Source organism: Anabas testudineus, chromosome 1 (genome assembly GCF_900324465.2).
Source record: "Anabas testudineus chromosome 1, fAnaTes1.2, whole genome shotgun sequence".
In the NCBI taxonomy this organism is placed as follows: domain Eukaryota; kingdom Metazoa; phylum Chordata; class Actinopteri; order Anabantiformes; family Anabantidae; genus Anabas; species Anabas testudineus.
Window position 1 is genome coordinate 13,313,000 of NC_046610.1, and position 24,554 is coordinate 13,337,553.

The window sequence follows — 24,554 nt, forward strand, 5'->3', positions numbered from 1 at the left end:
CAAGGAATGCTGCTCAACTGACACCACAGATACTCTAGAGGACTCTGTAAAATCTTTCACCAAGTCCTGTTGTAATGAATTGTCCCCAGGAGAAAACTCTGGGGACAAAGGCCTGCTACTGAATAACTGAGTCAAATCTGAACAAAGTGATTGAGGGGAAAGTGGTCTGTGATCATCAGACCCAGTGTCCACACACAAATCAGTACCCTCCCAGTCAGAAAATGCTGATTCTGGAGAAACTGACCTGGACCTTAAAGGTTCCTTAACATAATCCAAGTCAAGGGAACTGAACTGAGGAATAGGTGAGTCAGGAGAGAGAGGTCTCTCTTCACTTTGCGATGCCAACGAATCAGGAAACTGTGGTCTCAACTCTGGTACAAAATGATCTAAGGAGTCATCAGTCAACTGTTTGTCTAATGGTTGTAGTGAGGGAGAAAGTGGTCTCAACACAAATGGCTTGTCGCTCAACAAAGAGTCTGCTTGTATTTTATGTGTAAAACCCCTCACAACATCAGCATATGTAAAAGTTCTTTCTGGGGAGATTGCTGGAGACGAAGGTAAGTCTGTGTTAATCTCATTATTCTCAATCTGTGTAGTACACAAATCTGGTAGATTTGGTATCTTGTCCTCCAACAATTCCTCTTGACAAAGTTTGGAATACTCTGTATCTGACAATAAAGAAAGATGTGACACTGGTACTCCTTCATTGTATTGTAAGTAATAGTCACAATACTGACTATTTATTTGGGCAAGCTGACTTGGAAGAACACAAGAAATGCTGCTCAACTGACACCACAGATACTCTAGAGGACTCTGTAAAATCTTTCACCAAGTCTTGTTGTAATGAATTATCGCCAGGAGAAAACTCTGGGGACAAAGACCTGCTACTGAATAACTGATCCAAATCTGAACAAACTGATTGAGGGGAAAGTGGTCTGTGACCATCAGACCCAGTGTCCACACACAAATCAGTACCCTCCCAGTCAGAAAATACTGATTCTGGAGAAACTGACCTGGACCTTAAAGGTTCCTTAACATAATCCAAGTCAAGGGAACTGAACTGAGGAATAGGTGAGTCAGGAGAGAGAGGTCTCACTTCACTTTGCGATGCCAACGACTCAGGAGACTGTGGTCTCAACTCTGTTACAAAATTATCCAAGGAATCATCAGTAAACTTGTTGTCTGATGGTTGTAGTGAGGGAGAACGTGGTCTCAACACAAATGGCTTGTCGCTCAACAAAGAGTCTGCTTGTATTTTATGTGTAAAGCCCCTCACAACATCAGCATATGTAAAAGTTCTTTCTGGGGAGATTGCTGTAGACGAAGGTAAGGCTGTTTTAATCTCATTATTCTCAATCTGTGTAATAAATGAATCTGGCAGATTAGGTATCTTGTCCTCAAATAATTCCTCTTGACAAAGTTTGGAATTCTCTGTTTCTGACAATGAAGAAAGAGGTGACACTGGTACTTGATTGTATTGTAAGTAATAGTCACAATACTGACTAATTATTTGGGCAATTGACTTGCAAGAACACAAGGAATGCTGCTCAACTGACACCACAGATACTCTAGAGGACTTTTTAAAATCTCTCACCAAGTCCTGTTGTAATGAAAGATCCAAATCAGGAGAAACCTCTGGGGACAAAGACCTGCTACTGAATAACTGATCCAAATCTGAACAAACTGATTGAGGGGAAAGTGGTCTGTGACCATCAGACCCAGTGTCCACACACAAATCAGTACCCTCCCAGTCAGAAAATGATGATTCTGGGGAAACTGACCTGGACCTTAAAAGTTTCCTTAACATAATCCAAGTCAAAAGATCTGAACTGAGGAATAGGTGAGTCAGGAGAGAGAGGTCTCTCTTCAATTTCTGAAGCCAACGACTCAGGAGACTGTGGTCTCAACTCTGGTATAAAATTATCTAAGGAGTCATCAGTCAACTGTTTGTCTAATGGTTGTAGTGAGGGAGAAAGTGGTCTCAACACAAATGGCTTGTCGCTCAACAAAGAGTCTGCTTGTATTTTATGTGTAATGCCCCTCACAACATCAGCATATGTAAAAGTTCTTTCTGGGGAGATTGCTGTAGATGAAGGTAAGGCTGTTTTAATCTCATTGTTCTCAATCTGTTTAGCACACGAATCTGGCAGATTTGGTATCTTGTCCTCAAATAATTCCTCTTGACAAAGTTTGGAATACTCTGTATCTGACAATAAAGAAAGAGGTGACACTGGTACTTGATTGTACTGTAAGTAATAGTCACAATATTGACTATTTATTTGGGAAGCTGACATGGAAGAACACAAGGAATGCTGCTCAACTGACACCACAGATACTCTAGAGGACTCTGTAAAATCTTTCACCAAGTCCTGTTGTAATGAATTGTCCCCAGGAGAAAACTCTGGGGACAAAGACCTGCTACTGAATAACTGAGTCAAATCTGAACAAACTGATTGAGGGGAAAGTGGTCTGTGACCATCAGACCCAGTGTCCACACACAAATCAGTACCCTCCCAGTCAGAAAATGCTGATTCTGGGGAAACTGACCTGGACCTTAAAGGTTCCTTAACATAATCCAAGTCAAGGGAACTGAACTGAGGAATAGGTGAGTCAGGAGAGAGAGGTCTCTCTTCACTTTGCGATGCCAACGACTCAGGAGACTGTGGTCTCAACTCTGGTACAAAATGATCTAAGGAATCATCAGTAAACTTGTTGTCTGATGGTTGTAGTGAGGGAGAAAGTGGTCTCAACACAAATGGCTTGTCGCTCAACAAAGAGTCTGCTTGTATTTTATGTGTAATGCCCCTCACAACATCAGCATATGTAAAAGTTCTTTCTGGGGAGATTGCTGTAGATGAAGGTAAGGCTGTTTTAATCTCATTGTTCTCAATCTGTGTAATAAATGAATCTGGCAGATTTGGTATCTTGTCCTCAAATAATTCCTCTTGACAAAGTTTGGAATTCTCTGTTTCTGACAATGAAGAAAGAGGTGACACTGGTACTTGATTGTACTGTAAGTAATAGTCACAATATTGACTATTTATTTGGGCAATTGACTTGCAAGAACACAAGAAATGCTGCTCAACTGACACCACAGATACTCTAGAGGACTCTGTAAAATCTTTCACCAAGTCTTGTTGTAATGAATTGTCGCCAGGAGAAAACTCTGGGGACAAAGACCTGCTACTGAATAACTGATCCAAATCTGAACAAACTGATTGAGGGGAAAGTGGTCTGTGACCATCAGACCCAGTGTCCACACACAAATCAGTACCCTCCCAGTCAGAAAATGATGATTCTGGAGAAACTGACCTGGACCTTAAAGGTTCCTTAACATAATCCAAGTCAATGGAACTGAATGTAAGAATAGGTGAGTCAGGAGAGAGAGGTCTCTCTTCACTTTGCGATGCCAATGACTCAGAAGACTGTGGTCTCAACTCTGTTACAAAATGATCTAAGGAGTCATCAGTCAACTGTTTGTCTAATGGTTGTAGTGAGGGAGAACGTGGTCTCAACACAAATGGCTTGTCGCTCAACAAAGAGTCTGCTTGTATTTTATGTGTAAAACCCCTCACAACATCAGCATATGTAAAAGTTCTTTCTGGGGAGATTGCTGGAGACGAAGGTAAATCTGTTTTAATCTCATTGTTCTCAATCTGTGTAGTACACGAATTTGGCAGATTTGGTATCTTGTCCTCCAATAATTCCTCTTGACAAAGTTTGGAATTCTCTGTATCTGACAATAAAGAAAGATGTGACACTGGTACTTGATTGTACTGTAAGTAATAGTCACAATACTGACTATTTATTTGAGAAGCTGACTTGGAAGAACACAAGAAATGCTGCTCAACTGACACCACAGATACTCTAGAGGACTCTGTAAAATCTCTCACCAAGTCCTGTTGTAATGAAAGATCCAAATCAGGAGAAACCTCTGGGGACAAAGGCCTGCTACTGAATAACTGATCCAAATCTGAACAGACTGATTGAGGGGAAAGTGGTCTGTGATCATCAAACCAAGTGTCCACACACAAATCAGTACCCTCCCAGTCAGAAAATGATGATTCTGGGGAAACTGACCTGGACCTTAAAATTTCCTTAACATAATCCAAGTCAAAAGATCTGAACTGAGGAATAGGTGAGTCGGGAGAGAGAGGTCTCTCTTCAATTTCTGAAGCCAACGAATCAGGAGACTGTGGTCTCAACTCTGTTATAAAATTATCTAAGGAGTCATCAGTCAACTGTTTGTCTAATGGTTGTAGTGAGGGAGAAAGTGGTCTCAACACAAATGGCTTGTCGCTCAACAAAGAGTCTGCTTGTATTTTATGTGTAAAACCCCTCACAACATCAGCATATGTAAAAGTTCTTTCTGGGGAGATTGCTGGAGACGAAGGTAAGTCTGTGTTAATCTCATTATTCTCAATCTGTGTAGTACACAAATCTGGTAGATTTGGTATCTTGTCCTCCAACAATTCCTCTTGACAAAGTTTGGAATTCTCTGTATCTGACAATAAAGAAAGAGGTGAAACTGGTACTCCTTCATTGTATTGTAAGTAATAGTCACAGTACTGACTATTTATTTGGGCAATTGACTTGGAAGAACACAAGAAATGCTGCTCAACTGACACAACAGATACTCTAGAGGACTCTGTAAAATCTTTCACCAAGTCTTGTTGTAATGAATTGTCGCCAGGAGAAAACTCTGGGGACAAAGGCCTGCTACTGAATAACTGATCCAAATCTGAACAAAGTGATTGAGGGGAAAGTGGTCTGTGATCATCAAACCCAGTGTCCACACACAAATCAGTACCCTCCCAGTTAGAAAATGCTGATTCTGGAGAAACTGACCTGGACCTTAAAGGTTCCTTAACATAATCCAAGTCAAGGGATCTGAACTGAGGAATAGGTGAGTCAGGAGAGAGAGGTCTCACTTCACTTTCTGAAGCCACCGACTCAGGAGACTGTGGTCTCAACTCTGTTACAAAATGATCTAAGGAGTCATCAGTCAACTGTTTGTCTAATGGTTGTAGTGAGGGAGAAAGTGGTCTCAACACAAATGGCTTGTCGCTCAACAAAGAGTCTGCTTGTATTTTATGTGTAAAACCCCTCACAACATCAGCATATGTAAAAGTTCTTTCTGGGGAGATTGCTGTAGATGAAGGTAAATCTGTTTTAATCTCATTATTCTCAATCTGTGTAGTACACGAATCTGGTAGATTTGGTATCTTGTCCTCCAATAATTCCTCTTGACAAAGTTTGGAATTCTCTGTATCTGACAATAAAGAAAGATGTGACACTGGTACTTGATTGTACTGTAAGTAATAGTCACAATACTGACTATTTATTTGGGAAGCTGACTTGGAAGAACACAAGAAATGCTGCTCAACTGACACAACAGATACTCTAGAGGACTCTGTAAAATCTCTCACCAAGTCCTGTTGTAATGAATTGTCCCCAGGAGAAAACTCTGGGGACAAAGGCCTGCTACTGAATAACTGAGTCAAATCTGAACAAAGTGATTGAGGGGAAAGTGGTCTGTGATCATCAGACCCAGTGTCCACACACAAATCAGTACCCTCCCAGTCAGAAAATGCTGATTCTGGGGAAACTGACCTGGACCTTAAAGGTTCCTTAACATAATCCAAGTCAAAAGATCTGAACTGAGGAATAGGTGAGTCAGGAGAGAGAGGTCTCACTTCACTTTCTGAAGCCACTGACTCAGGAGACTGTGGTCTCAACTCTGGTACAAAATGATCTAAGGAATCATCAGTAAACTTGTTGTCTGATGGTTGTAGTGAGGGAGAAAGTGGTCTCAACACAAATGGCTTGTCGCTCAACAAAGAGTCTGCTTGTATTTTATGTGTAAAACCCCTCACAACATCAGCATATGTAAAAGTTCTTTCTGGGGAGATTGCTGGAGATGAAGGTAAGGCTGTGTTAATCTCATTATTCTCAATCTGTGTAGTACATGAATCTGATAGATTTGGCTCTTGTGTAACTTGTCTTTTTTTAGACCACAAATCATGTTTGAAAATTGTATTTGTCTGTGATTTTAATATTTTCATGTCTTTGTCAAAAAATGCATCATTGCAACACGTGAATTCAGAGTTTTGTAGTTTAACTGAATTTGATTCTGTTGAGGTCTCATTTGGAAACTCTAAAATATATTTTGGTTTTTCCACTAACTCAAAGACTACCGGCTTGGGTGATGGTAGTTGTTCAACAATGTCACAAGTTTCAGTACATAGCAGACTTTCTGAGGAATCTGACGAAGAATTCCTTAGGTCTTTGTCTTCTGGGGTTCTTTGTTCAGGATTCATTAATGTGTTGTCTGATTCACTTGGTGATGGCACGTATTTAGAAGACAGAGTCAAATCAGAAAACCAATAATCTAGGAAGGACTGACTAAATTGCCTCTTAGGTTTTGGGGCCTCAGATGACACTAATCCGACTTCATTACAGTGGCCTGACCTTAAAGCACTTTTCGGTTCCTTTTCATCACATACACTTTCTGTATTAACTGTGCAACATTTTGCATTTGAAATATCAGTTTTAAAACAGGGTGCCTTTTCTGCCTTTTGTGTATATGTACTTTTTACACCCAATTTTTCATTAAAAGGGGATGAAGAATTTGTAGATTTAAATGAGGATGAATTGCCACCTGAATATAGTAAAAAATAATTACAATATTGACTCATAAGTTGGGCACGAATAGGTTTTGAGAAAAAGAGTTCGAGAAATGAGAAACTGCATTCAGAAGTCTCTGATTCCGGTGAGCATGGTCGATCATCCATATCTGAACATCCATATCCATTAAGTGAGTCAGGTGAAGATACTCCTCTATCATGAAAATTATCTTCTAGCAAAGACTCTCCACATTCATTACCTAGTGTTACAAGTGAGAGTGTTCTGAACTCTCTCCCTGTCTGTACACCTTCAGATATAGGTTGACTATGTTTAGAAACCTGAGAGTCAGGGAAAAACTGGTCAGCAAAGCAGTTACATTGTGTTGAGTCACAAGCCATGTGAACAGGGCTACTGGTTGCCAAACCGTTTGATGGCATCTTAATTTTTACCAAGCTGTTGTTAGCTGTAGCAATACAGGGTTCAACTGATGGAACATTATCATCAATGAAGGGCATGTTTTCTGGATACCCATCACCATAGACATATATGGTATTAGTCTTTTCATCCTTGCTTGATTTGAAAGGTTTAAAGCCTGTTTCCAAATCAGAAACAAGTGGGATCTTGTCATCACCACACTGTACTCCGAAGAGAGCTGTGACCTCATCCTTGCACTTGTGAGTGTCTCCACTTTTCTGGGCTACATTTGTGTCATCTTCAGTCATGGCAAGAGTTGCTTGATAGTCTTCAGGTGGTGAGGTTAGCAGTCTGGGGTCAGCGATCGTTCTGCTCATGGTTTCGGCTGTGACTGTATTACCAAGCTGTTGAGTATAGCTAAACTCACTACAAAGCTCACTGAAGTCAATCTCAGCTTGTTCTGACTCTGATAGGCTGAGACTAAAATCATTGATAGACAGAGACGACTTCACTATTTCAGGTGATTGCCCTTGCTCTTCAGAGCCACAGTGCTTCAACTGGAAGGTTTGGCTGCAGCCGTCTCTGACATAACACTGAGTGCCACCTTGGAAAGGACTGGTGAAATGAACTTCTGCAGAACTCCAGCAACCTTGTTGTTGTTCTTTCGAAGGAGAAAACAAACTTACTTGCTCATCAGAATTGTCGTAACATGTAGGTTCTTGTGTAATTATATCCTCAGAGGTCCACAGGTTAGGGTTCAGTTCACTGCAACACAAAAATGTATGACATGTCAGGCTCCTACAATAACAAAAGGAAAACATGCCCAAACAATCGACACAGCAGATTCCTGCAACTCATGCATTCTGTGTGCACAATATGTCACTGTTCTGTCCTATCAACATGTTCAAAAACATTGAGCTCTATGAAAGCGGCACTTTTCCCCCTATCCTTTATGTCTGTATGTGAGCAGGGGTGCCTGCTCTGTGCTATGATCTTCAACTAAATAACAAGCAATTATTTCACACTACTTTATGCGGAAATGTATGTTGCAGATTTGGGATTAATTTTCAAATGATTAATTTACTGTGGAATCTCAAGCTCCTCCAACAGGTCACCATGCATGCTCTCTGAATGGGTATGGCCAGCAGGTTCTGCCCAGGAAGGAATGTCTAGTAGGGAAGCAACTGAGAGGTCCTCTTCAGAAACGGCAGGGGGTGGTTTGCGATCTGACTCCACCCTTCTCACAACTCTGGGGCTGTCTGCATCTTCTTGCACTGAAGACAGGGCTACTGACACTGAAAATGTACATAGAATGAATAAAAGTGCAAGAAAAAAAAACACTGATAGACCCTTGTATTACATGGAAATATTCAAACTACCTTCACTGTGATCCAGTGTCTTCTCTATCTCTGCATAGGTTCTGGATGTTTGTTCTTGAACTGACTTGTTCATTTGAGTTTCAATAAGATGGACGATATCCATGCGATTAATCTTGGTTAGCCTCTTAATCAGACAGTCCTCTGTGGAAGGATTTACATGTATTAATAGCCTACAGAAAAGTTTTAATCAGCAAAACAAATGATTTTAAAGATACAAAATCAAAAATAGAATATATTTCACTAGGTGTGTTTATACAATTGTTCCAAGTGCTTTCAATATATTCCAACAAATAAGCAATTTTACAGTATGTGAAGTACCTGTGGCATGTTTGCCTTCCCGCTCAACCCAGTGCTGCAGCAGGGCATGGCTCTGTTCTTGGAGGGAATTAGGATTCTCTGTTCTCACTAACTGGATATCATCCTCACTGAACTCAAGTTCTCTCGCCAACTCTAGGATGATAGATAACACATAACAGTTGGTGATAATGCATATTTATATACTGCTTCCTGCAAATGAAATATTTATTAATTAAAAAAGCTGAAATTACATTTTTGACAGCTTACCCGTCCAACTGAAGCCAAGAAGATCTGCAATGATAGCTAATATCTCCTCTTTTCTGTCAGCATCATCCTGCCAATCTACTAAAATATGCAGCCAAAGTCAAACATAAAAATATAATATCATATTCAAACAGATAAAGTATAAAACATGTGGCAAGAGAAAGCAGTCTTCACACTGCAGGTACCAGTAATTTAACATAGATTTTGTAAGTGTAAGATGTAAAATGTGTTTTCCTTAAGACTCTATGTTATGGGCTGTAATACTCTGAAGTTGATCATGGATCTGTGATGTTGATATGGATGATATCATAAACCTTGGATTCGTCACACTGAAGATGAGTTGACTTGTTTATGAATTCTATTTGGTCACAATTCAGTTTTAGTCATTAGTGTGCTGGTTAAGCAACATGCATGCTAACATTAGTAATGCTCTATTAGTAGTACAGTTACCAATACCGTTGTTGAAGTCTGCATCAAAATTGTTAACACTAGTACTTCTTTACCAAGTATGGCCATTCAATCTTGAGATTGCATATACATAAACACAGGTGGGACTTACCAACATGCACAACAACACACCACAAGACAGAAACACACACACATACACACACACACACACACACACGCAACGCAATGCATGAAATAAGACAATTCACTAGACACTTGAAATTAATACAAACTGACAAATGGTGACATGTTCTTAGGAAGAAGAAAAAGGGTCTTGCTGCTGAAGAGAAGAGATAGGAAAGCAAAAGCCCGTGTAGGTCTGGCCATACCTGGCGTACATTCTGGAGTTGGTTCGGTGATTCTCTGCATCTGAGTTTCCACCGTGTCATCCCAGGCAGTCCTGGATTCAAATACATCCTCTGTCCCAGAGGACTGTTGTACACCTGGCAATGTATTGCCATCAGAATCTGAACTGTGTAAGGCTGGGATGTCATATGTGAAGATAACAGAATCTGGACTCCTGTGACTAGAGCTGCTAATATCATCAGTATCCAAAGAAGACGTTTCTGCGGTCTTAGACAGTTGGATTTCTCTCATTTGGGGAGAGCAGGGAGAGACTGCATGAGCTAAAGGGTTCTTTTGCATCATAACTGAATGTTTGGACGGGGAAGATTTGGACTTATCAATGAATTGACTACTGTCCGAAAAACTCCTGCTGTCCTTATTTGATGGTTTACTTGTGTCACTGTCAGCCTCAGATCTAGTCCTGCGATCTAAGGTTAAGTCGTTTCTTGTTTTACTTCGATCCTGATCAAGCTCAGGTGCGTGTGAGTCTTTCGTGGATATTTCCGATTCGTAACAGCAGACCTCTTTTGTGCTGTCTGTCTTGATTGGCAAAAGTTGGTTTGAATCCTGAGGATGTGATGGGACACCCACCTGTGCAGCTGAAAAGCTCATCTCTATGACTGAACACTGGTCTTCTTCATCTTCCCCATCATCATCATCATCGGGAGAGGAGTCAGAGGAATCATGGCTATGTTCTGGGTATACTGAATGGCCAACTGAGGATATGTCTGACTGAAGGTCAGCTATAGTAGAGTTCAAATAATCTAGACCAAAGAATTCAGCCTCACATTGAACATTAGTTAGAATTTTGTCATTGACTCCGTGAGTCAGAGATGATGTATGGATCTCTTGAATGTTTATGTCACTGCTCTCTAAAGTTAAAGACTTTGTTTCCCTCCCAGTGTCCTCTGCCACAACCTCACCAACTGGATGCTCCCCTACATGAAAAAAGTTATATGCTTCCCTTTCTTCATCACAGCTTCTTCTTGTCATATCAATAGCTCCCCCTCTGGTCATTTCAAACAGCTTCCCCTCTTGAAACTGAAATGGATCAGGGGTGCTCTCACCTACTGGACTCTGAACTAGTATTTGATTGGTTGTTTTGTCCTCAGCCAGACAGAGATTTGTCTGTTCCTCAGCCTCGACTTGTGAACTGACATAATTCTCGCCCTCGCACACAGGAATAACATCTAGTTCTTTAGTACACATTACAGCCTGCCTGCTGACAGAAACTGTGCCATCTGTCATTGGTGATGCAAGTTCTTTGTCATCATCGGGATGATGTTCATCTGCCACATAGCTGGAAAAATATTTATCGTGTGTGACTAAGGAACAGTCAACTTCTACAGCATCTTTGTGTATTTCGGTTTCTCTTTCTCTTAACAGTGGCACACACTCACTACTTTTCGGATCTGCTTCCTCTCTGTGAGTTGCAGTTACACACAATGAGCCATCACCTGAATGAGAAGTTTTTAGTTGTGATTGAATTTCTCCCTTGTCCTCGATGTTCAAGCTAATATCTGCTGTCTCAATAAGTGTGTGAGTGCCTAGCTCATCATCATAATCACCTGTGTCAGACACATCTAAAGACTGGTCGCTCTTCTTTTTAGCCTCATGTTCCATCTCCTCAAATGTTTTAATCTTTGCAGCCATTTTAAACATCTCCTCCTCTGGGGTGAATTGTTTATTAGTGTTGTCCTCCTCACTATCATCGGCATCAAGAGAGTCTTGCCTTATGAGCGTGTGCATTTTCTCGCTGTGGCAAACGTTTGGGTCAGAGGTTAAGTTGCCATCTGTCTTTGTTGAGTTGTAATATTTGTCTTCCTCCAGTTCACTTTGGATGATCTCACTGTTGTTTTCCTCTTCACCATGCTCATCCCTGTGAATATGTTTTTCATGAGCAAAACATGCTTTGAGCTGGGAAGCATAATCCTCATACATAGCTGCCTTACTGGCCCTAAGTTCTGGATGTTTTGATTCAGTGGGACTTCCTTCAAGAGAGTCTGGACAGGAGGACTCTTTAGTAGGACTTGACTCAATTGAATCAGGTGATTTGTTTGAGGAGGTATCTTCCTTCAGAGGACTTGCCTCTAGGGAGTCTCGATGACATGACTCGTTAGCTGGATCATCACAAACAACAGTGCTTAGGTTCTCTAAATCAGCTTGTTGTTGTGTGTTCAAATTGATTGGTAGTTGCAAAAATGTATGTGTTTTATAGGCTGAGTGAGTGGAAGCTACACTATCATCTTTGCAGTCATCACTTGTTACATCTAGCGTTCTGATGTCCACCATCTCATTATCAGGGTCATTAAAATGTGAGACTTTGCTTACTGAGATTTTAGCCTCACCTTCCTCAGATGAAAAACTCTTGGGACCTTCTTCTTCATGGGAACCTGTCTGCCACTCACTTGCCAAAACTTCCTCTGTAGCAATGTCTACATTTGTAACCTCTAACATCCCGTCAAATTCAGTAGTTTCTACTTTTGTCTCTTTTGTTACTATAATTTGTTTGCAACTCTCATGGACTAATGTCTCTTTTGGGTGACAATGCAACAACACTGGCTTTTCCTTTACATACTGATCCAAATCACTACTCAGCAATGACAACATGCCTGACATGTCCTTCTCAGTTGTGGACTGCTGGTCATGTGTCTGCCTCTCTAGATGAACTTCGTGGAACGGTGTCTCCAACACAGAACTTGCTGCCAGTTCTTTGATTTCAGACACATCTGACTCTGTCTGTTCATGGGTCTCGTCTTCTGTCATATCGTCCACATTATCACTGATCAGTATCATTTGTTTGAAGCTCTCATGGATTAGTTCCTCTTCTGGGTGGTGTTGTATAGCCACTGATTTTTCCTCAAGATGTTGATCCAAGTCACTACTCAGCAATGACAACATGCCTGACATGTCCTTCTCAGTTGTGGACTGTTGGTGATGTGTCTTTCTCTCAATATAAATTTCGTGGAACGGTGTCTCCAACATTGAACTGTCTGCCAGTTCTTTAATTTCACCCACATCTGATTGTATCTGTTCATAGGTCTCACCTTCTGACATATCGTCCACATTATCACTTGTCAGTATAATTTGTTTGCAGCTCTCATGCACTAGGTCATCATCTGGGTGGTGTTGTATTACCACTGGTTTTTCCTCGAGATGTTGATCCAAGTCACCACTTAGCAATGACAACATACCTGACATATCCTTCTCAGTTGTGGACTGTTGGTGATGTGTCTTTCTCTCAATATGAACTTCGTGGAACGGTGTCTCCAACACAGAACTTGCTGCCAGTTCTTTGATTTCAGACACATCTGACTCTATCTGTTCATGGGTCTCCTGATCTGGCATATCGTCCACACTTGTCAGGATCATTTGTTTGCAGCTTTCATGGATTAGATCCTCTTCTGGGTGCTGTTGTATTGCCACTGGTTTTTCTTCGAGATGTTGACCCAAGTCACTACTCAGCAATGACAACATGCCTGACATGTCCTTCTCAGTTGTGGACTGTTGATGATGTGTCTGCCTCTCTAGGTGAACTTCGTGGAACGGTGTCTCCAACACAGAACTTGCTTCCAGTTCTTTGATTTCAGACACATTTGACTCTATCTGTTCATAGGTCTCACGATCTGTCACATCGTCCACATTATCACTTGCCAGTATAATTTGTTTGCAGCTCTCATGCACTAGATCCTCTTCTGGGTGGTGTTGTATTGCCATAAACTTTTCCTCAAGATGTTGATCCAGGTCACCACTCAGCAATGACAACATGCCTGACATATCCTTCTCAGTTGTGGACTGCTGGTAATGTGTCTGCCTCTCTAGATGAACTTCGTGGAACGGTGTCTCCAACCGAGAACTTGATGCCAGTTCTTTGATTTCAGCCTTTGATTTCTCTGATTGTATCTGTTCATAGGTCTCACCTTCTGACATATCGTCCACATTATCACTTGTCAGTATAATTTGTTTGCAGCTCTCATGCACTAGGTCATCATCTGGATGGTGTTGTATTGCCACTGGTTTTTCCTCGAGATGCTGATCCAAGTCACCACTTAGCAATGACAACATGCCTGACATGTCCTTCTCAGTTGTGCACTGCTGGTGATGTGTCTGCCTCTCTAGATGAACTTCGTGGAACGGTGTCTCCAACCGAGAACTTGCTGCCAGTTCTTTGATTTCAGACACATCTGACTCTATCTGTTCATGGATCTCACCATCTGTCACATCGCCCACATTATCACTTGTCAGTATCATTTGTTTGCAGCTTTCATGGATTAGATCCTCTTCTGGGTGCTGTTGTATTGCCACTGGTTTTTCCTCGAGATGTTGACCCAAGTCACTACTAAGCAATGACAACATACCTGACATGTCCTTCTCAGTTGTGGATTGTTGGTGATGTGTCTTTCTCTCAATATAAATTTTGTGGAATGGTGTCTCCAACACAGAAATTTCTTCCAGTTCTTTGATTTCAGTCACATCTGACTCTATCTGTTCATAGGTCTTACCATCTGTCACATCGTCCACATTATCACTTGCCAGTATAATTTGTTTGCAGCTCTCATGCACTAGGTCATCATCTGGGTGGTGTTGTATTGCCACTGGTTTTTCCTCGAGATGTTGATCCAAGTCACCACTTAGCAATGACAACATACCTGACATATCCTTCTCAGTTGTGGACTGTTGGTGATGTGTCTTTCTCTCAATATGAATTTCATGGAATGGTGTCTCCAACACAGAACTTTCTTCCGGTTCTTTGATTTCAGCCTTTGATTTCTCTGATTGTATCTGTTCTTGGGTCTCATCTTCTGACATATCGTCCACATTATCACTTGTCAGTATCATTTGTTTGCAGCTTTCATGGATTAGATCCTCTTCTGGGTGGTGTTGTATTGCCACTGGTTTTTCTTCGAAATGTTGACCCAAGTCACTACTCAGCAAAGACAACATACCTGACATGTCCTTCTCAGTTGTGGACTGCTGGTGATGTGTCTGCCTCTCTAGATGAACTTCATGGAACGGTGTCTCCAACACAGAACTTTCTGCCAGTTCTTTGATTTCAGACACATCTGACTCTATCTGTTCATGGATCTCACCATATGTTACATCCCCCACATTATCACTTGTCAGTATCATTTGTTTGCAGCTTTCATGGATTAGATCCTCTTCTGGATGGTGTTGTATTGCCACTGGTTTTTCCTCGAGATGTTGATCCAAGTCACTACTCAGCAAAGACATCATGCCTGACATGTCCTTCTCTGTTGTGGACTGTTGGTAGTGTGTCTTTCTCTCAATGTGAACTTTGTGGAATGTTGTCTCTAATACAGAACTTTCTTCCCATTCAACATCTGATTGTATCTGTTGTTGTGTTTTACCATCTATTTTATCTTTTATTTTAAAACTAGTCATTAGCGGTTTTTCATATCCTGTAATTGTTTGCTCGTCACTAGAGGGTTTTGATATTTCGGTGAGAGTAAGTTCTTGGATACCTACCACTTTGTCGTTTTTCACAATTGTTTCTTGTGTTGTGTCACACACTGTCATTTCTTTGTTTTCATTAGTAAAAGTGAACATGGAAACTTTCTCCTGCCTACTATCCTCTTTTATTGGGTGACCAATCACAGGCTTAGTCTCTAGATACTGATCCGAGTCATTGTTCATGACTGAGAACATACCTGATGAAACTTTAACTCCTTCAGATGCTTCGGGTTCTTCACTTTCACTCACTAATTCTTCATCTCTTGTAAGTGAATGTTCTTTTACTGAAACATCATCAGTTTCTTGTGTTTCTCCAAACATTGCTACTGCTTTATTTTCATCAGTGACAAATGTGATAATTTCTTTATCTTTGTCCTTTGTTAAAATTATTTCTTCAAATTTCTCCTTAACAATATCCTCATCTGGTGGTTGACTTACCACAGGGCTAGATTGTAGATACTGCTCCAAGTCACTGTTTAGTAAGGACAACATCCCTGACATATCTCTTACTGCTGTGGACACATGGCTATGTATTTTTTCCTCAGCTTGACCTTCTTGAAGTTGTGGCTCCTGGATTCTAAACTCTGCTTCTTTGGTGTCCATCTGTGAAGAGAACATTTTGCTTGCTTTGTGAAATAACTCTTCCTCTGAAGTAATGGCATGTATGTCCATTTTGTCTCTGCTAGCAGAGTAAGTAATCGTTTTATTGGTAATTTGATGGGTCGGTGTGTGTCCTTCATAATTCGTACTTCCAATAGGACTAGAATGAGCAGTCCTAATTTCATCAAAAGAGTCTGGGGATTCAGTCATACCTTCATGTTTCGGACTTTCAGGACTTAGGTCATCATCATTCACTTGATTTTCGGTAACCAAAATACTTTTTCCCAAATATTTGTTCACACGGGGAATGGGGATGGGTGCTTGGTTTGTATCAAAATCATCAGCCAAGGTATCCTCATTGGGTGTCTCTAGCTGAAACCTTACATCTGCAGATGTTGAAGCTTGTTTGAACAGCTGGTACTCAGGACTTTCTTCAAGCTCTGCTTTTATGTCAGCACTGAAGTCTTCAGAAGGTCTGCGATCAGGGCTGATCTGTAAGTCTTCAGATAAACTCCTACTAGTTCTTATGACTGGTTCTTCTATCTGTATTCTAGTTGGGCTCTTCCATGATGACTCCTCTCTCTGAGTGCTAGTACTTGAACTTAGTTGCAATTCCTCAGAGTTTTCTCTGTTTAAGTTTAATGTTTGAGCCTGTAAATCTAATGTTCTGCATACATTGCCACCACTGTGTTCAATCCTCTGTATCTCTTTAACACCTACTTGTTGATTCTCTAAGTCTGTTTTGAGATCAATCTGTTGTTGGGAAACTGTGAGGTTCTGAGTTTGGGTTTGTAATTTTGAATTTTGTTTAGGATTTTGCTCAGTTGACTGTATCACTACAGAATCTCCAGACTGGAACGCTTTCATCAACTCTTTCACAGACATAGGCTCTTTCCCTGACAACTCTGGTGACTCTTTCTGTTGGCTAACGTTTCTATCATCACGCTGAACTGTCTTAGCAACTTCTACTGTCTTTTCAAAGTAAGCACCATCTGTAAATAATGGTGATTTGTCTGACTTATGCCTGATTAAGCTTAATCGCTGACCCTCTGTCAAGATATCTGTTTTGTCATAGATCTCGACATCACTCTGTTGGTGGGAAATTATGAGGTTCTGAGTTTGTAATTTTGGCTCCAGTGTGGGCCTTTGTTCAGCCAACTGTATTTCCTGAGAATCTGCTGAAAAACAAGAAGCTATGCTTTTGTCTTCCAAACACCCAGCTGAGGCATCCTGTCCAGTTTGGAACGTTTTCACCAGCTCCTTTACAGACTTAGTTTCCTTTTCTGACAACTCTGTTTCTCTTCCATCGTCATATTTAACTGTCATTAACTGTGATTCCTCAGAATTATTTTTGGTAAAACTTTCTGGTCGATTCTCGAGGTATGTTTTGTCACATTTCTTCACATCACTCTGTTGGTGAGAAGTTGTGAGGTTCTGATATTGCAATGGTAATTTTGGCTCCTGTGTTGGACTTTGTTCAGTGGACAGTATTTCTTCAGGATCTTCAGACTGAATTATCAATGTTGAAATATGAGAAGCCACGGCTTTGTGTTCAAAAAGACCTGCCTTAGACTGTAAGGGATCTTGCCCAGTTTGGAATGTTTTCATCAGCTCCTTTACTGACATTGTCTCTTTCCTTAACATCTCTGGTGCGTCTCTCTGTGGGCTGACCGTTCTATCTTCACACTGAATTGTATCAGCAAATTTCACTGTCTTTCCAGTCGAAGCACCATGTGAAATTGACCGTGGTTCACCAGAGCTGTCTTTCCCTAAGCTCACCTTTTGATTCTCTAAATCTGTTTTGTCACATATCTTTATATCATCCTGTTCGTGGAAATTTTCAAAGATCTGTGTTTTGATTTGTGATGTTTGCTCCTGCTGAGGACTTTGTTCAGTCATTTGTATTACTTCAGAATCTGCTGATTCAGGTAATAATGCTGGCACTACTTTGTGTTCAAAAAGGCCATATTTACTTTTGGAAGGATCTTGTCCAGTTTGGAATGCTTTCATCAGCTCCTTGACAGACATAGTCTCTTCTAGTCTTTCTGTCTGGGATCTGGGAGATTTAGGGGACTTGGGAACTCTGGGAAGTTCTGGCATGTCTGCTTCCATATTCTTTGTGGTGACTGAAGACTTTGCATCATGTGCTGATGCAAGACCTTGAGTATTTCTTTGCACATTCTCTTCCTCAACTTTGTTCTGTAAAGCTTTAACTCTGTCTTTTATAGATCCAATAGGTGTCTCAACCACTAGAGGAGAAGCTGGAGGATCCATCACTGGGGTAGGTACAAGGCTACTTTCCTTAAGAATGCTATCGCCATCTAAAGACTCTTGGGAGCTCATCCTTTCCAGTTCTCCCTCAGAGCTGCTACATCCAGAACGCTCCCTGTCCCTAATTTTCTTTCTAATGGGCTTCTTGATATCTGGGGGACGTCGTTTGCCATCACGCTTGATAACAACCTGTTCAAATCCATCTTTGACAAGATCTTCTTGAGAACCACTCATCACTACAGGCCTCTGTTCAAAGTACTCTTCCATGTCCATGCTGAGGTGTGAGACCATGCTTGTCATTTCCCTGTCCTTTGTAGCAGATCTACTTGAAGTTGTCCTCGCAATGCAGATCTCTTGTATGACTGGTTCTTCTACATGGGAATTCTTCATTTCAGTGTCTACAACCTTTTCCAGACTCACTTTTCCAGCCTGTCCTGCTATGGCCAAACATTCATTTCCCCCCAAACCTCTAGCTTGAGCTCTCTCTTCATACATTTGCTCTGCAGTCAAAATGGCACATATTCTGATATCTGATATATCTGAGAGGAGGTCCGGGCTTGCGAGCATTGCAGGATCAAGAGGTTGGTTAGTTCTCAGAGAGAAAGTCTCAGTTGACTCAGATTCATCATCTTAAATTGAAAATATTTCACAACCAAAAAGGGTAAAGAACAATGGGACAAATGAAGTGGGGAAGAGAGACATCAGAAAACTGTGATCAAGACAATGCCATCAATAATCCATCTTCAGTTCATAGACTAAAAAGAAAACTGACAGAAGATAAAGAAGTCTTGAAAAAAAGACCAAAAAGAAGATAACAAAGAGATCCAGAAGAGTTTGAAGGGGAGTTGAGCAACAACAGCATAAGCAAAGCCAGGGGGAGGAAGTAACAAAACAGGAAGAATATTCATCTAAACTCATATATTCAGAAATGTTACACAACTTATGTAAACACAAGTAGAAGGGAATTGAAACATAAACATATGGAATCAAAGGACAGAAAAAAAACAGACGGCACTTCTCAAGATTGTCAGACATGAAGAGTCATGCCTGCCTACAAATAAAGCCTTAAAAATGGGCTACATAGCAAACGTTACATACAAAAGAAGGATTTTAGTAAGAAGAGGTAAAAATGAATGTAAAGTAATAAGGTTATTGTGACTAATTTGTGTGTGTTTGTTTGTGTTTTTTTGTAAGCAATGTAAATTAATTTTTTTTTATTTTTCTTGAAAAAAATATTATAGTATGCTATAGTAAAATAAATGTTAATAGGTCTACAGTACATTAAAAAGTTAGACATTTTAGTATAAATGTAGGACACTATATTCTGCTTCATGTTCTTCTACTGTACTTGCTTACATACAAAATGTGCATTGTAACATTTTGTGAAAATGTGAATAGGATTTGATGAATAATGCAATGAATGAATGAAAGCTGGCAAATGAAAGAGAAATGAAAAACTTGAGTTTTAAGATTCGTCGAAATTGCTCAAAACGAGACCAGTACTAATACATATAAACCAGCAAAATTCTACACACTTGGGCAAATTATGATACTGCTAGTCAATTATTTAATCATGTAAAAAAGTAGTAATAAACTAAAAAAAAAATGGTAAAAGTAAATACTTGACTTTGATTTAATTGCAAGTCATTTATTTTTAAAATGAAATGAAGAATGAAACATAAAACTGTTAAAAACAAAAGTAATTTTGAGTCGATATGAACAAAAAGTGTGAGTCTGTCAATTAAAATTTTAAAATATATGGAAGAGTTCATAACAATTGCACAGAATGAATATGATAAGAGAAGAAGAAAGTGGGGTGAAGGGGATGCAGAGTACATCAGCCATAGCATAGCTGCCAGTAACAAATGTGTAAGTCTATCCAGTGTTAGTACAGCAAAATAAGAGGGCAGGGTTAATCCAAATAGAACATAAAATGTATCAGTCAGTGCATCTCTTTTAAATTAAGTTTTCATATTTTTGTTCCTTTTTAACCTAAATATATATATTTTATATATAAAAATTGAACATAGTATTATAAAAATAACCAAATAATATTACATAAATCTCATATTCTGGTACCCTCCAATACTGACCAACGATAATGTGTGCTGTGTGTCTCAAATGCATGAATTTATGACAAATTCTAAATATAAATATAAATAGAGATAAAATATCTTAATGATATATGCATATTGTAAATATATAAAGATTAGCTTACATTTTTTGTCACTCTTCTCGCTCTGTGGAAAAGAAGATCAAAAAGGCGTCATCAGCTACAACCTAAATATGATACTATTCCTTCTTTGTTGTACTACTTGATGAAATCAACTTTATTTACCTCATCATCAGCATCTTGGTCTGAATCAGAATCCTAAACCGAACAAAAGAACAAAGAGAAGACAGTCAACTTAACTTACAAGTCACAAGTTACTGTGATTAAAAGTAATATACAATTAAACGTACATAATAATTATAGTATGAATACAAACAACTTTATAGTCAAACTCACCTTTGAGTATGCTGGAAGCGTGATGTTAAGGTTGCAGATGGCATTGTGGTTAAGAGTACGATATGTCCGTGGTTCCTTTGTAAAGGACAGTCGACCACATGGCTCCTGAGCTGTGTCTCTAATCTGTTCATCAGTAAAGCAATTAGACTCATTAATAATATATATTTATTTTTTCTAAATCTGAGTGAACAAGTTGAATTTTCAGGCATTTTGCCAGTTTGTAGTCATACTTTGATGAAGAGGGCCAGTCTGTTCTCTTTAAAGGCAAAGAAGCTGAACACATGGTGCTGTCCACTCTTGGTAAGAGGCACCAGGTTTCCAAAGCAGTCAACGAATATAGGCTTTCCCTCCAACACCTGTGTGTGGATATGCAAACAGTTTTTACAAATAAAAAAACAACAACAGTATTTTATTTACAGTAAATCATAACCAGCTGACTGGCTATGTCTGCTTGTTAACCTCTGTTTTCTTTCCATTACACTCTCCTACTATATTCTTCTTTATACTGTATCTGCACAGTGCGGCTACAGGCTAACCCGACTCCTCCAATCAAAATGCACCTCAACATCCCGGCTGCGGGCAACTTCGGTGAAGTTCTCCTGCTGCTCCAGGGTTTTGTCCATCTTGTCATCCGTCATGCAGAAACAGCGCAGACGGGCCTCAATGGGATCCAGTGTCTTGGCGAAAATGACAAACTTTGCCATGTATGGGACACAGATGATCTCTCTGTACAGCTGAGAGGCAAAACTAACAGACTCCTGAGACTGTCTGCAATCTATCAGCCAGAACCTAGGGAAACAAACACTCTTTGTCAATAAGTGAGAGATGTTTTCAGCTAGTTTCACAATATGCTTGGTACTCATGATAAAAAAGAAATATGTTGTATTAAAGGATAGAACATGTTAAAAGAGTGACAGACTCAACACACTTAAACATGAAGTAAGGATTTACCTTGCTGACACATTTGTGGTGAAGGAAACACATTGGTTAACAAAAGTGAGAGGAGTGGAGCCAGTGATATCCTCCCATTGGGCTGGAGTGGTTCCACCTGAAAGACAGACCAATGATTGTTAGCTCACTAATTGTTCTGAATTTAGACAAGAAAATGATAACGACAGAATTTCCCTTTGATTTTGCTCTGTGATAAAAAAAAACGTTATTATTATTATTGTTGTTGTTGTTATTATTATTATTATTCTCCATACTTGCCTGTAATACTGCAAAGCAAACGCAGAGTGGGGGTTTCTCCACTGTACACTGAATTTGGCACATCACTGTTGGATGTTTTGGGAATAGGGATTGTCATGGTGATTGGTTTGTGGAACTTCCTCCTTCTTGGCTCCAATGTGACAATTGGGCTGAACGCGGCCTTGTTGCCAAGAATCTTTCTCACCACATCGACATCAATGGGCTGAGCCTGAAACAAGATACAAAAACTTTAAAACTGAAGTATTTCCTTGAGGTTTAACTTTCCACTTCTACATGTCTAGTCAAGAAAGCATGTACCTGTAGCCCAACCCTGATTTTCTTGGTGAGTGCTCCTTCGGGGAAGACAGCCTGGACTTGGGGCACAATCGTGCTACTAAGAACCCCACCCTCTGGTCCAATCAAATGACTGTCCTGCTTTATCCGTGACACCACGGCAAAATACTGTGGGAAGTCTCGGGTGATGATGCGGCATATTCTTTTCTTCTCAAGCTCTTCGGGAGAATCAAGTTCTGTGAGGATCAGACATCATAGATCATATTTGGTAAGAATACTCAGTGAAGAGTTTTTTGCGCGAAGACATATGTATTTCTGTTTCAGTACTCTATTATGCTTCGCTAATCTAATGTAGCCTGCATTGGGCCTCAATGTTATTATATTGTGACTTGAAATTTCTGTATTGGTGTGTTTTCATGTATTGTTTGCATCACAAAGTATGTGAGATACTGTATCAGCCCCTGTCAACAGCTCTTGCATTTTTGGAATCACAGTTCAGCTAAGATCCCTTACTTTCATCCATGCCGTTTAGTATCTGGTTCAGTTCCTCTTCAGTAAAGTCGCAGTGGTGTTCCTTCCAGCTCTCCCCCGTCTCACTCCTCAAGATCACTAATTCTCTCTCTGTGCCCCGAAGAGCTGCAAAATGTGGGATCTCCACAATCACAGGCCTAAAGAAGGGCGACAAATAAAATACAAGTTGGAATTAGAAGTATATTTATAGTAACAATTTGGTAAAGCTGACTTTAACACAGGTAATATGATGTTTGGCTTGATGCAAGAGCTTATAAAAACAACAACAGAAGAAACAAAAAAGACACATAACTCAAATTTAAGGTGCGTTTCATGCCTAGTAAAACAAACTTGATGAAAATGTTTAAACAGAGCAATATCCATTCCACATTAGAAGCAGAGTCCAACGACAAACAAAGTCTGGGCACTGAAAATCAGAGACTTAAGAAAATATGAAGACATCAACAAACAAAGGAAGTAACAACATAAAATTAACTAAATGAGTTACTAATACAAAGCATATCATGAAAAATATACAGTCTATGATGGACATAGCAAAAAACTATGTGCATATAACCAGGATTCCAGGGTAGTAGGGTGTTCCCCACCCATGGTCCTACCCGAGGAACTTGGTTCCTGGAGGACCCAGCTGCAGGATGCGACTGACCAGACTCTCACCCTCATTCAGAGGGGGTGGAGCTGTGGGAAGGTGGAGCTTACTGATCCAAACGCAGCAGAGAAGAGGAGTGAAGAAAAAAGTATGAACACACCACGCAACGGTGTCAACAGTCTCACACAAGTAAAACACATACACGCAAAACCCAAAGACGAACACGTACACGTGATCAAAAACAGGCTTACCCCAGGAACTGAGCTCCGGTGGGTCCTACTTCTATGATGCGACCAGCCAGTCCCTCACCCTCCACCACAGGGGGCATGGAGGCTAGACGGTGTCTCTTCACCAGCCTGCATGTCACTCGCGTAGGTGCAGAACATTTCCTTGGTGGTACAATGATTCGCAGGCCATTGTGACGGCATCCACGCATAGCCCCGCCCCTGGCATCGACCATGAAGCTGACCAAGAAGCTAAAGAAAAGGGTCCAGCAATAGATAATGGGCTGTTAAGGACTCCAGTCTTTGACTACAAGCCTCCATGCAAGGTGAAGCAGCCAAAGGAAAGAAGCTACTTCAAACAACAAACAGGTCTCAGCAGGTTCTAGGTTCAAGATTCATTCCAACCTGAAATTGCTCTTTATATTCAATCCTTTACAGTTGCAAGACAAACAAGCAAAGAGGAAGGCGCTAAGCAAGCGTCTTTCTTGAAGATCTCGTCTCACGGAGCAAATGGGTATAATGATTCAGATATTACTGTGGATGTCTTCAGGCAAGCAGGTGCATACACCAACTAACTGAAATGCTAAAATGTTATATTCTTCGTGTTGTGATCCCATTAAAAACAAATGGGATCCTACAATAAAAAGTTAGTAATGTGTTATGTATGTGGCCAAAACCTGCATAGAGCTCTACTGTTTTCCAAAACCTCCACAATGAGAAAAAACAGCCTTTTTTAAGGTATTTCAAATTTGGATTAAACACCCCAATGTTACATTTAAATGCTACAACCTATCATCTAACATACATATATAGTGTATTAGATCAAGACAAACATAGATAATGTGGTAAAAAACACTGGTTGGAACATCTCTAGTTAACATCTAAACCTTGGAAATGGAAAGTCATGCATTATGCATTCATGCAGACCGATAGGACGGATCATTTATTAGTGGATGGAAAAAAAAAGAAAGTACAGAGGAGAGTAGAAAGATGCAGTAGCCAAAATAAAGAATATCACCTGCTGTTGTCATGGTCTAGGCACGGAGAGGAACGACTAGAAGCAGAATACAACAACACACACACACACACACACCATCACAAAC

The 24,554-nt window shown here is 40.2% G+C and overlaps 1 protein-coding gene across 1 annotated transcript in view; it reads right to left on the minus strand.

The window, feature by feature from the left end:
* The window catches only part of LOC113162023 (ankyrin-2-like), a 61,994-nt gene that overhangs the window by 9,383 nt on the left and 28,057 nt on the right, over nt 1-24,554 (minus strand). Inside the window, exons 26-44 of the mRNA XM_033325916.1 lie at nt 24,470-24,505; nt 23,479-23,703; nt 23,238-23,336; nt 22,621-22,775; nt 22,132-22,343; nt 21,835-22,042; nt 21,577-21,673; nt 21,186-21,414; nt 20,856-20,981; nt 20,626-20,748; nt 20,455-20,487; nt 20,335-20,356; nt 17,408-18,745; nt 9,758-15,067; nt 8,985-9,062; nt 8,739-8,870; nt 8,421-8,561; nt 8,126-8,336; nt 7,004-7,806 (exon numbers count right to left, since the gene is read on the minus strand). Of these exons, the coding sequence (XP_033181807.1) occupies nt 7,004-7,806; nt 8,126-8,336; nt 8,421-8,561; nt 8,739-8,870; nt 8,985-9,062; nt 9,758-15,067; nt 17,408-18,745; nt 20,335-20,356; nt 20,455-20,487; nt 20,626-20,748; nt 20,856-20,981; nt 21,186-21,414; nt 21,577-21,673; nt 21,835-22,042; nt 22,132-22,343; nt 22,621-22,775; nt 23,238-23,336; nt 23,479-23,703; nt 24,470-24,505 (9,578 nt within the window). The remainder of the gene's footprint in view (nt 1-7,003; nt 7,807-8,125; nt 8,337-8,420; nt 8,562-8,738; nt 8,871-8,984; nt 9,063-9,757; nt 15,068-17,407; nt 18,746-20,334; nt 20,357-20,454; nt 20,488-20,625; nt 20,749-20,855; nt 20,982-21,185; nt 21,415-21,576; nt 21,674-21,834; nt 22,043-22,131; nt 22,344-22,620; nt 22,776-23,237; nt 23,337-23,478; nt 23,704-24,469; nt 24,506-24,554) is intronic.